The sequence below is a fragment of the Neovison vison genome, chromosome 6, assembly GCF_020171115.1.
Source record: "Neovison vison isolate M4711 chromosome 6, ASM_NN_V1, whole genome shotgun sequence".
NCBI classification, from domain to species: domain Eukaryota; kingdom Metazoa; phylum Chordata; class Mammalia; order Carnivora; family Mustelidae; genus Neogale; species Neogale vison.
Window position 1 is genome coordinate 128660722 of NC_058096.1, and position 12868 is coordinate 128673589.

General features: G+C 49.0%; 1 protein-coding gene across 1 annotated transcript in view; it reads right to left on the minus strand.

Moving 5' to 3' along the window:
• EPHB1 (EPH receptor B1) overlaps positions 1-12868 on the minus strand; it is a 285129-nt gene that overhangs the window by 105208 nt on the left and 167053 nt on the right. The window contains exon 4 of the mRNA XM_044252314.1: positions 7839-8174. Within this exon, the coding sequence (XP_044108249.1) occupies positions 7839-8174 (336 nt within the window). The remainder of the gene's footprint in view (positions 1-7838; positions 8175-12868) is intronic.

Here is a 12868-nt window from a genome sequence, read left to right on the forward strand (position 1 = left end):
CAGGGTAAGAAACGTACTACAATCTCACTGCCAGCAGCCTGTCCCATTTGCTCTCAACCAACGGACTTGCAGTGCCTGGTCCAGGCTGGAGTACAGTAAGCAAATGAGCCCCAGGCCGCATGGGGCCTTGTAGTCATCCTGGCCGGGAGGCAGGGCAGGGCATTCTCAGCTGTTCCCCAGCTGTCAGCAGCATCACCAGGCATTGCCCAGGACCGGAAACATGGAGAATACCCACACACGCGCACGGCATGGTCCCGCAGGTGATCTCTGTCCATAAGAAGCCCAAACTGGTCAGTTACTGAGCCGTAAAACGGACCACCCAACACTGTCAGTGTTCAGCCTAGCCGCTATAGACTGAGATGTTCTCTCTCAATGGGACCACCTTCTAACTGTCGGAAAGTGAAGGTTGGCACCACAGCAGGCTGTGGGACCAAGGGCCCAGCTGACGGGCCCCTAGTGTTGCTTCCCAGCTAGTTGTCTGCTCCCTTGTGACTTGTCTGGGCCTGGGACCCCAGTCCCAGTGAGTGCTGTGGACCAGAATGTGAGCTCCGCAAGGCACAGGTTTGTGTCTGTGTTGTTTGCTCCTGTGTTCCTGGTGCTTCGCGCAGCGCATGACGCACAGAAAGCCTCACTAAATATTTGTTGAGAAAGAGAACAGACGGGAGCCCCGAGAAGCAGGAACCCATGAGTCAGGCTGTGGAAAGCAGTCACAAAGACTGTGTTAGATGAATGAATACATTCCCAAAGTTCGAGTGCTTCTAAATAAATAAGCCCCTTGGAGTACGGCTGAATCTCACTGGGCTCCTCTGAGTGGACTGGGGCTGCCGGCATCGTCCAGAGATTGTTCCCTTCAGTTTTCCTTTCAGTTTTGGTTTTGTTTTGTTTTCTTTTCTTTTCTTTTCAGTTTTTCCTTTTAGGGGAGGGAGATACCTGGTCGGCCAGCTATCACCACACCCAGGAAACATCTCTGTACTAACTCCGATGTAGGGACTGAAGGATCCTGGCAAGTACTTCTCAAGGTTCCCTGTGCCTAGCACGGTGTGGTCCCTCCCTCCTGAAGCTGTGGTAACTGAGAAAGGCTGATTTCCCCTAGAGCTCACCATCTCGTGGAGAGCCCCAAAGTTGAGGAGGGTGGAAGCCAGGACTTTGATTAAGTACAGTGACCTGCTGACCTACTCAGCTCAACACACAACACATCGCGGTTGGCAAATATGGCCCGGTCCTTTCTGAGACCACTTAAAATTTCCTTCTCAGGGTCAGGGCTTAAGAAACAATAAAAACAACCTTTTTAGAATTAACAATGGGAAGAGAGCAATGAAATTAACTATGAAATTGAATTAAGGACAGTGAAAATTTCATTTACTTAAGGTTTTTAAACACTTCTTTATTAATTTGAATGAAAGTTTTCTTTAAAGTCATTCCAGTCTTTTTAAAGTTCTGACTCAATCTTTTCTCTACTTCGGAGCAAATTTCGCCTGCTAATTTCCAATGAGACCAGCCCCTAAAAATGAACTGGTTTCAGCATATGGATCTTAACACTCCAAATTTCTACAGGCAGCACTGTAATATTGTTTTAATATTTAATTTTGAGATTTACATAATATCTTTCCTCCACAGAGCTCGATATATTGCAATATCATAAAATTCCTTTTCATATTCAAAGATTATTCTTTATGCATGCAAATACTATATTTAACCAAGGAATAATGCAAATTAGGTGATGTGTTCAGAAGAATTGGTGGTCTAGGTAATTCTTTTGTAGGAAAAGTAGCATCTCTGAGTGACTTTAATTGTCTAGGAGCTTCAAAAACACCTTAAAAATGGACAAACTATAGGGGCTTATGACCATTAATGAAAGTAATGCAGTATCTTTGAAACAAAATTAAGTTATGGGTTGTGTCTGTGGGCACAGTGAATATGTTAATATCCCACATGCAGTAGGCACAGTGGGTCACACGTGGACCGGGGCTAATATACATGTCAGATATAAGTAAGGCTGATGTGTTCATAAAAGTAAGAGGGCAAGTGCTGCTTCTCTAGACACACTAGGAGGAAAGACGGACGGGCTCCTCTGAGCGGCAAGATAGCCTGGTGCAGGTCCACAGCTCTGGTTCCAGTGCCCTCATCCACTCCCTGGGACTTTGCCGCTAGCCCTTCTGGTGCCCACTCCTCCCTTGGAGAATGGACAAACCAATCCCTGTCATTTATCTGATGGGGATGACATCAATCCCAAACAAAGCGATGGAGGGGCCTCGAAAGGAAACAGCTTTGGAAGAGAGTACAGCAAACTGCTGTCTGGCTCAGAAATGAGGCTCATCCCTTAGTCCGTAGCCTGGTTCACAAAGGGACTTTTCGTCGCATCTCATTTGCTTGTCACAACAGCTCTAGGAAGCAGGGTTCATTACTCCCATGTGACAGTTGAGAAAGAAGGGGTCATGGCAGTTCAGTGAACTTGCACGAGTCCTGTGAAGAGCTGAGAGGGGCTCCAATGGCAGGGTCCCTCACTCCACCTCTGCTGCACTGGACCCAAGTGGTGAGCAAGGTGGGACGCCTGAGGGCTCAGTCAGTGAAGCATCTGTCTTCAGCTCAGGTCATGATCCCAGCGTCCTGGGATCGAGTCCCACATGGGGCTCCCTGCTCAGCAGGGAGCCTGCTTCTCCCTCTGCCCCTCCCCCCTGCTCATGCTCTCCCTTGCTTTCTCTCTCTCAAATAAATAATTTTTTTTTAAATTTTAAGATTTATTTATTTATTTATTTGACAGAGAGAGATCACAAGTAGGCAGAGAGGCAGGCAGAGAGAGAGAGAGAGAGAGAAAGAGGGAAGCAGGCTCTCCGCTCAGCGGAGAGCCCGATGCGGGACTCCATCCCAGGACCCTGGGATCATGACCTGAGCCGAAGGCAGCGGCTTAACCCACTGAGCCACCCAGGCGCCCCTAAGTAAATAATTTTTAAGAAAGAAAAAAAGAGGTGAGAAACGTGACTGCCCCACAGTGGAATAAGGCTAGACCAACACAGCACTCTTGCCATTCAGGCTTGGGTAAATCAGATTAGCCTTCTGAATCGGAGGTTACAAACCACAGTCCATAGGGCAAATCCAGTATTGGGTGAATTTGGCTCTCAAGTGCTTTAAAATTTCCTAATTAGTTGTCAACATTTTATTATTTATTCATTTATTCCTTAAAGATTTTATTTATTTATTTGTCAGAAAGAGAGAAGGAACAAGTAAGGGGAGTGGGAGGCAGAAGGAGAAGCAGACTCCCCGCTGAGCAGGGAGCCTGACACAGTACTCTCTCCCAGGACCCTGAGATCATGACCTGAGCTGAGGGCAGAGGCTTCACTGACCGAGCCACCCAGACATCCCTAGTCGTCAACATTTTAAATCTAGGTTTTCAGCTTATAGGTTCTGGCAGTGCGGAGCATGGCACCACTTGCCAGAGCAGAGCGGGGGCTGGCCTGTCCACGGTTCTCTGCGGCCCTCACCACTCTCTACTGCCTGACGCTTGGCCCTGCTTTTCTCCTCTCCACTGCCTGCCTGGCCTCTTGGGCCTTTGACTGTGTTCTCTCTGGCTCAGATGGTCCCAAATTCACCGACTCTATTTTATTTTGTGGCAAGTTTAATTTTTAGATGTGCCGGTCTGATTTGTCTTATTTATTTTCCCCAAGATTTCCTCTGAGGTCCCCTTCCCCAACTCTGACATTCTGAATCAAGTTGGCAGGAAAAAGAAGTAAAGTTTGTCATTCACTTTAATTCTCTCTGACAGCCAGATGATCCAGCCATCAGTCTGAATCTGGGGCCAGGTGCCAGAGAGTGGCTGGAGGAGTCAGTGGTGATAACAGCTCTGTGCAGATCGCTTGGCCACTGGAACAGAGCGCGTTCCACCTGATCTGGTCTATTTTAAACTCCAAGCAGCTGTATGCAGTGCAAGGCTGCATCCCCGAAGACCTCACGTAAATCTGAGCTTGCATAATTCATGACCAGCCCCAACCAAAGATGATGGACATTTTTTTGACAACTGAAGTAGCCCAGCTATGTGGCAATAGCTTAGAGAGAGCTTACAACTTCCCTGGCTCACCATAATGCGATTTTTGATCAGTCGGAGAATAAAATGGCCACGAATCTGAGTTTGAAACCTAGAAACATCACTGCCGGTGTTGAGATGTTGAGCAGATTCTGAAAGCACTCTGGCCCGTTTCTTCCTCTGATCCACCTCAATTAGCCATGGGCTTGGCACACTGGAGGTGCTTAAAATGGTAATAAGGAACTCGGCATGGACTTGGCACAGTAGAGGTGCTCAAAATGGCAGTTTTCTGCCACTGCCTATGGGCTGGGTGAGGATCTGAGCCTGTTACTCTCCAAGTGACACAGTATCTTTGAGTAGTCAAGACTACAGACATGACTGGGGCAGTCACAGGAGATGGAAGCCCTCTGCCTCTCAGGACCCAAGAGATCCCTCAGTGCCCCCCCAGGGATGCTTGTCTCCGTGTGCCCTATGGACCAAAAGATGATTACAAAATCTCCCACACTCTTGTGTTAGATCAGCCCTTAGGGTCAAGAGAAGCCTCTTGGTAACTCCCTCTGGTGGACTGATGCCAACCATAACCCTTTTACTGGATACCTCAGTCAGCTCAATGAGCTGCCTGCTTCCACTGGGTGGGCCTCACGAGAACGGTGGGAGGCAGCATCAGTGTGGCGTGTCTGGGCAGCCCTGAGAAAGAAGGAGCATGACAATCTCGGATCTGCTGGACAGTTAGAGCTGCATACCCAGCTGCAGACATGGTCTGTAGCTTCTGACCAAAGGAAGAGCCAGCCCGGAGCAGCAAGCCAGCCTGCCAGGATCGAGTCTGCTATTCATGAACATCAGGCTTCTGATCAAGTCCAAGACCACTTAGCAACCAACTTTGACAAGCCCTTCTCTCATGTGACCCTCACTGACAACCATGGTCAAGCTCCAAATCACCTCGGGGATCACTTAACAGACACGCAGTCATCTCCGTCTCGATCCAGGGGCAGGGAAGTCTTCTAGGGTTCTGTGTCACAGAGACGTGGCATGACTTATGGACTTACATGGGTCCATCTACCTTGGCCCTTCATGTAGCAGAGTGATATGGCTTTCACGATACCTGCTACTTAGTCTCTCTTTCACCTCTTATAAAACTTGTCACTTAGGGGCATCTGGGGGGCTCAGTCAGTTAAGCATCTGACTCTTGATTTCGACTCAGATCATGATCTCAGGGTCGTGGCATCGAGCCTGGCATCAGGCTCTGCGATGGGCATGGAGCCAGCTTAAGATTTCCCCCTCTCCCTCTTCCCCTCTCCCTGCCTGCCCCCCAAAAGTGTCACTTCCCTTTGTGTTTCTCAACTTATCTTGGACAGTACAGGCCCAAGTGTTTATTTTGGGGGATCTCCTCCTTTAAAGGAATGATCTGATGGTTAAAAAGTTTGCATTCCCACACAGCTCTGCCCCCAAGCATTGTGAAAGCACCACACTCCTCAGAGCCCCACAGCCCACCAATCAGGACCCGTGTGTCACCTTGTCATTTGTCTCGTTAGAACCACATGCCACCAAGAAGCACCCTTCTCTCGTTGATTGTAAACTTTCTTTCTTTTTTTTTTTTTTAAAGATTTTATTTATTTATTTGACAGAGAGAGAGACCACAAGTAGGCAGAGAGGCAGGCAGAGAGAGAGAGGAGGAAGCAGGCTCCCTGCTGAGCAGAGAGCCCGATGCGGGACTCGATCCCAGGACCCTGAGATCGTAAACTTTCTGACACCAGAATTCCAGATTCCCAAAAAGAAATCCCACACTAGATTTCGATGGGGCGGGGACTCCAAAATCAGGGAAAAGGGACTGGACTGTCAGAAGAGGAACAAAGGGCACGAGAAATCCACTCCTGGAGAAGCAAGTGAGTGAGGATGACGACAACGATCTTGAATGCTGGCGATGCCGGGCCCCTTGCAGGAGACCCGATCCCTCGGCGTCTCTGCAGCCTGGGAAGGTGCAGATGGCAAGATAAGCAGATGGGCAGGTTCGGGAATAGCAGGGTAAGGAAAGGGAGGGGCAGGAATCAAAGCAAACCGCTATAAGTGGCAGGTTTGTTCGCACATTCTTAGAGAGAGAGAGCAGACAGCCAAGCCCAGCATGACATGACAGGCTGGCAGGATTATTAGTCCCAGAAGCTGGGACACTAAAATATTTCAGCCAGTTTTCCGCCTTAAACTCTCCAAGGGGAACACTGCTAACAAAGGCTGCCCGTGTTCCATGCTCCACGTGATCCAGAAATTACCATCGCCTTTTCTTGGGGTAAGACAGACTGTCACAACCTTTGTCTCCATGGTGCTGGGGCTGTGGTCACCAGCTGGAGGCTTCCACACTTCCATGCCTGTTTTCTCACTGCACACGCATGCATGCAAACACGTGACCAAACGCATGCATACAAACACGCACTCACGAACACACACTTGCTCACGGCAACAACGCAGCCATCTGGACAGCCACGCTCTCCTACAACACCTTTTTTTCTCCTGAGTTCTGACAGCTTAAACCCAAGAATCATCTGCCATCAGAGACGCCTGGTACTGAAAGAGGCAGAAGGAACCCGAGGATGGGGAGGTGAGGAGCAGACGAGGACAGAGTAGGGAAGAGGAGGTTAAGAAGGGGGAGCTACAGGGAGGGAGAGAGAGAGAGAAAAGGGATGTGCTTGGCTCCAGCTATTCCACTAACAAGCTGTCCTTCTAGCATCTGTTGATTGAGAAAAATCCATAATTCCAAATAAGATCACAGTCCACTGCCCACGACCCCCACTGCCTATAGACTTTCCCTCTGCATTCTTGCGCCGTCACCCCAGGGGGGAGATTGCTCATTTCTGTCTAACTCTCTTGGTATTTACCGCACATGCACGGTACACACGCCTCAAACTCACCCTGCTGCAGATCTGGATTGTGTGTCTACGTCCTGCAAATTCTGCAGTTAATGAGTTTTCTGGGAGGAACCGTGGTCTCCAGGTCTCACTGTATCCTTCACGGCGTCTAACCCACAGTTTGGCACACACATCAGAGGCTAACAAACTCTCCCTTAATAAGGAGGGAGTAATAAGGAAGGGAGTGAGTGCATGAATGGACTGGTTAGATGGATATAAAAAGAAATGGATTGTTGCAAGAGGTGTAAAAAGCAATAAAGAGAAAAGGTCAGAAGAGTAAAAGATACAGAAATAAAGAGGAGAGAAGCAAATGTGTTTTGAGCTCTGCGTGCCACAGGGATGTATGGGCTCTCGGCAGTGATCTATTGCCAATGATGTGAGGTCTCTATCTCAGTGTAGCATTCATCTCGGCAAGCTACACAGGAGGACACACTCTTGGATTACATGGTTTAATTGAAAAGTAACTCTATCACATGATTTCTGAGATGTTTCTTTCATTGGGTTTTCTGACACAGTAGCACTGGGGTTCTTAATACCGTGCAGGGCTTCTGCCCATCCACCTACCCAGCCCCCCACCCATCTGTCTGTCCATCTACCACCCATCTGTCTGTCCATCTATCTTTCCAATGGCATTTGTTGAGCCCCAGCTGAATGCAGAGTACTGGGTTCTACTCCGACTTGGATAGACACCTCTGCTTTTGTCCTGAGCTCGAGAATATCCCTCAGAATCCAGCTTACCCTCAGGGGTGAAACACTACACCTGTTTCCTCCATGGCCATCAATGCCCGTGGCCTGACCCCTTCTCTCCTGTGAGGAGACCGGAAGGCAGAATGGGTGTGGCCACAGCTTTGTTCCTTCAGAGAGAGGGACAGGGAGCCAGCCACACAGACAGACAGAAGGAGCACAGATGCCTTCAGACTTACCAGCTTGGTTCGTGGTGATGTTGACGGAGACATGCTGTGGGGGGAAGGGGCTCTTGCTGGACACTCCGTTGACGGCCTGGATGTCGAAGGTGTAAGGGGTGTGGGCCCATAGGCTGCTGATGGAGACTCGGCACTCGGTCAGGCCCAGCTGCCGGGGCACAAACTCCACGTTGTCGTCGCAGCGGGAGCAGCTCCGACGGTCCGCGCGGCACTTCCTACAGATGATGTTGTAGGTCACATCATCACGCCCACCTGTCTCCCTGGGCGGGTGCCACTCCAGAATGATGGACGTCTCATTGACGATGGAGATGACATTGCGGGGACCTGACGGGACACCTGTAGGAGACAAAGAGAGGCCCAGTGAGGTTGGACAGAAGCCTCCTCCTCCAGCCTCTCTCTGTCTTTGGTGTGTTCCCACCACACCATCGTCTTGCACCCATCGTCTCCTGCCCCTCAGTCCCAAATTTCCACACTCCAAGCCATCCCAAGAAAATGTGGTGGACAGAGATGACAACCTGCCCCAAACTCCCCTGGGACAACTTCTTTCAGTCATGTGTGCCAAAGGAGAGGAGATGCAAGGACCTGGTTTCAGGCGCTTTTGTTCTCAGGACTATGCCACTTCCCCTAGCCAACCTGAGTGCATAGTATGTATAGTATATTATAATATAGTATACTATAGTATATAATATGTACGTATATTAGACACTTACTGGATTCCTGTAGAATTCAAGAGTTGAGGGACACAAGTGGCCCATCAAAAGCCCAAAGAGATCCTGCACAGATCCAACAGGCATCCTGCACAAAACCCCACACAACTTGGGGTCTGTGTGGTGTATACATCTGGGGCTGTTTCTCTGGAGGACAGGCTGCTGGACCACCTGCACAGATGAATATTCACAGCGCCCAGCTTTGGTGCTTGAAGACAAGACGCAAAGTTGGGTGGGAGCTTCATACAAGCCACCGTTTTTGATCCCACAACATAAGAAGAGCATAGGGGTTTGTTCCAGATACTCTACTGGCTGCTTTATACACATTTACATGGGAAGATACAATGATTAATTCAATTGTATAGAAAGGGAAACTAAAGCTGGCTATAGATCACGTGGTCTATAAGAACTGAAGTCAGTATGCAGACCCATGTCCCCCTGACTCCATAGCTCAGAAGCTCCATGACAGCCCTGTGCTGCCTACTAATGAAACCAGCTATCTTTCCCTACTAAGAAAAAAGCCGTCTTCCGGTCTGGCCTTCCACTGGTATGGTACTCCAAAGGTTGATGGTCAGATCTATTTCTGGATAACAGGAGATTTGAACACACTCTCTCTCCTACAAACCAGCCAGGCTCACTGGGAGTCAAGGAGAGCAGCTCTTTCCCTCTGGACAGCTCTGTCTAGGGCTCCCCTTTATCCCGTGGCAAAGGTGGAAAAGCCTTGTTAAATATGAAATTCTGGAAAGCCTGGTCCTTGGTGGAAAGGCAACCTATTTCTGAATTACTGGCCACAATGCTGGACATTTGATGAAGTCAGAGAATCTGCCCAAAAACAGAACAGATCACAGCCCCTCCGCAGCTGAGCGCTGCCTATCCTCGATGCACCACGATGCATATCACGGTGAAAACGAATCCTACCCAGAAGCCCCCCTTCTGAATGGTGGGTCTGCTGGAGCAGCCGCCCTGGATAGTAATGCATTCAGAATTCATGCACGTGACTGTCGCCAGCTGAACGAAGACATGTGTAAAATGGTTCATGCTGAAGACAGGAATCAAATGCCAACAAACAAAATGAGGGAATAACAACAAGGTCGGGGGGCACCAGGGAAGGATTCTGTGTTGAATCAGTCAACAGCAAGCAGCTAGAGCAGAAAGCAAATATTAAATCGGATTCTATTAAAATGTGAAAGAAAATCAGTACTGTACTATATAAAGCCCATTAGACCTGAGCTAAAGCCCAACATTCCTGCACGCTTGTGACAGGGCAGGATTCATGAAGCATTTCTACTGGAGTCTTGAAAATAGCGTTCGAGAATACCCCACCCATCTGCCCAGGGATAAACATCCATCACCTCTCTGGAATCAGCGCGCAACTGGGCAGGGAGGGTGGTGGGCGCGGCGGTGGGCGGGGTCTTACTGGGTCGGCCGGCTCCACCCCACGCTGCACTATTCATTCACGTGCATACTGGCCAGTGCCTGGCTTGGACACGTCTGTTTGCTCAGACTGATGAGATTCGGACCTCAAGCTCCCAGTGGTCCGCGCCACCGCTCCCGGGCTCCGCAGAGAGCCCAGCCTCTGCCACAGGCCACCATCTCTCATACTCATGATAGGTATGTTCATTGAGGGCTCGCTCTCTGCCGGGCGCGGGGCGAATCCGCTAACACCATTGTCTTATTGTGTCGTTGGGACGTGGTAAGGTTCTCACTGGAGGGCAGTCTTGGGCGGTGGCGCAGGGACCTGTACTGCCTGGGGGATCACCTGTGTGCATTCTACTCCAGTCTGAGAGGCCCTGCTGTGGGGCAGGGGGAGGATACAGATCTGGTAGCAGTGAGGACCCCTGCTTGTGGTCCTGAGTGCTGGAAGCTTTAGTGAGATAAAGGCAGCAAGGGAGGAGCTGGCTGGGAGAGGCTTTCCCTGTCCCTTAATCCAGTGGAGTCCCTAGCAGCTGGGAAAACCCCAGTCAGTGCTATCCCGTATCTGCTCCCCACTTAGGAAGAAAATCAGTGCATTTCCAGGAAGGTTATTTTCCTATTTACTTAGAAATAGCCTTCATATAAAGCAACTAGGGTCCCCTTCTCATTAGCGGCTGCATTCCAGAGAAGGGGGTGTGAATGGGGGCCTATAAGTCCCACAGTTATTGAGTCCAGAATGGCATATAGTGAATCTTTTCCTTTTGAAGAGCACTGGGAGAACCCAATATGTCTTGCTGTGTGTCTGCAACCGTAGAGGTGTGTCTTGTTATCTCTGAGCCCAGCACAGTGCCTAGGCTCACAGTGCAGGTGGCCCAACACTGGCTGTGATCCTATTCCTCACTTGTTCATTCCTTTAACAAATATGCCAGTGTGGTTCTGGGCGCTCAGGGGTTAGGAAAAAGCTGAACAGAAACCTTGAGATAAGTGAGATAACTCAGGTAAGAATAAGGGCTCTGAGATAAAATTGGTTAAGATTGCCTCCTAACAATGCTTAGCCCCTGCTCCCTTTCTCAGGAGGTCGGCTCCAGGCAGAGCAAGCTAGGGTCCAGTGTCTGGGTGCCTAAAACACCAATGGTCCCTGGTCTCTGCTCCATTGGCCTAATGCTAAGAGCCATGTCACTATCTCCTGTGCTTGGAGAGTCTAACCAGAGCAGGTTCGGCTCTTGAATAAACCTCCTTAGGGGGAGGTGCTGGGCCACCCTTCCCCATCCAAACTGCACTCCCTGGGTTTGAGGCCTTACCCCTGCAGGGAGCATTTGTCCAGCACCAGAGCTCCCAGCAACATCCCCAGGAATGAGGCCAAATGAGACAACCACACAAAAATGCTAAAAAAAGGGGGAGTAGAGAGAGAAGTCAGAGGGAGAAGAAAATCTGTCATCTCCGTCAGCAAAAGCCCTCAGTGCATGCAGTGGCAAGGCTGGGAGCCACAGTCTCCTTGTCTAAGCTCCCTGCTCTTGCGTCCATGTCCTCGTTTTTCTTAATTACATACAGACAGGCTTTTTGAAGCTTCTCTGATCTGTTGCCACGGTTACTACTGATGAAAGCTTCCTATGAAAAGGGCTAAAGAGACTCAGTCCTTTTAAAAGATGGGAAAACCACTGAGCTGGTTGAAGTGGGAGGGGCATGGTAGGTCCTGGGTTATGAGGTTGGGGCTCTGTATCTTCCAGAATGTGCCTGAGAGGTTGGCTAAGCCTGCATGAGTACAGTTGGTATTGGGACACCAAAGAGTTAAACAGAAAACATCCTTCCGGAGACACAGGATTGGCCCAAGTGTTGCCATATTGAGAGAGAATCTCCTGCTTCTTAATGTGATTTAGGCCAGATGATTTTTTTTTTTTTTTAGAAGAATGGAAAGACAGGGTGGGTGGGAGAGAGTGGGTGAGTGTATTTGTAGGCATTAAGCTGGAAATAAGAGCACTCCTGAGTAATCAAAGGGAAAATCTGCTGAAGATAGGTAAGCCCTGAAAGCCAATTCCTTTTTCAGGAATCTTAATAAGGCCTGTTTCCTGGTCTCGGAATTTAGATGTGAACTTCAGCCTGGTTCAAGGTGCCAACCAGGCAGGGTGCAGGCAGCTGTATATTGCCACAGCCAGGGTCTACAGCCTTGCATCCCTTCCCATGGGGACCTGGTAGATGACAATGGTGATGTGGTAAAGCCCCCATGTGCAGGCTGGGATCATGTTGCTCTGTGTCTAGCCAGAGATGGTCTTTTCCACATTGTGTGCACAACCCCTTGAAGAATCTGATGAAAGCAATGAAGATTTTCCCAGAAAAATGGACAAATGCTTGAACACACATGATTTTTTAGAGGCTCCCAGGGATTCATAGCTCCTTGTAACTAACCAGTGAATGCCCTTGATGTTCACAGCAACCAAATTCACAAATATTCTCTTGTTGGTGAACCTTGAGAAGACAATCTTCTAAGTCTTAATAGCTTCATCTGAAAAAAGTGGTAGTTTTGAGGATGTAATGAGATATTATACCCAAAGAGTTTAGCTGTGTGACAGGTACACAGAAGACCTCCATAAATATCATCTTCTATTATTAAAAGTATTGTCATTATTAGGTGATTTGGAACCCCAAACTGCTCATCCAGTTAAGACTGATCTTATGCAGGCCCTCATTCCTTGAACAGAGACCGCATGTCTAGAACTGTGCTGGGCCCTGTGAAAGCCATGAAGATATGGCAGTTACAGCCCATGATGCTGGGAAACCCAGATGCTTCTAGGGAGGTGAACACCCTACCCATGGTGTACTGGGAACTGTGGACACATACAGGTAAGGATCAATGTAAGTAATGCAAACACAAAGAGTTACAGATGAATAAAAGGTTGAGAATAAAAGGTTGAA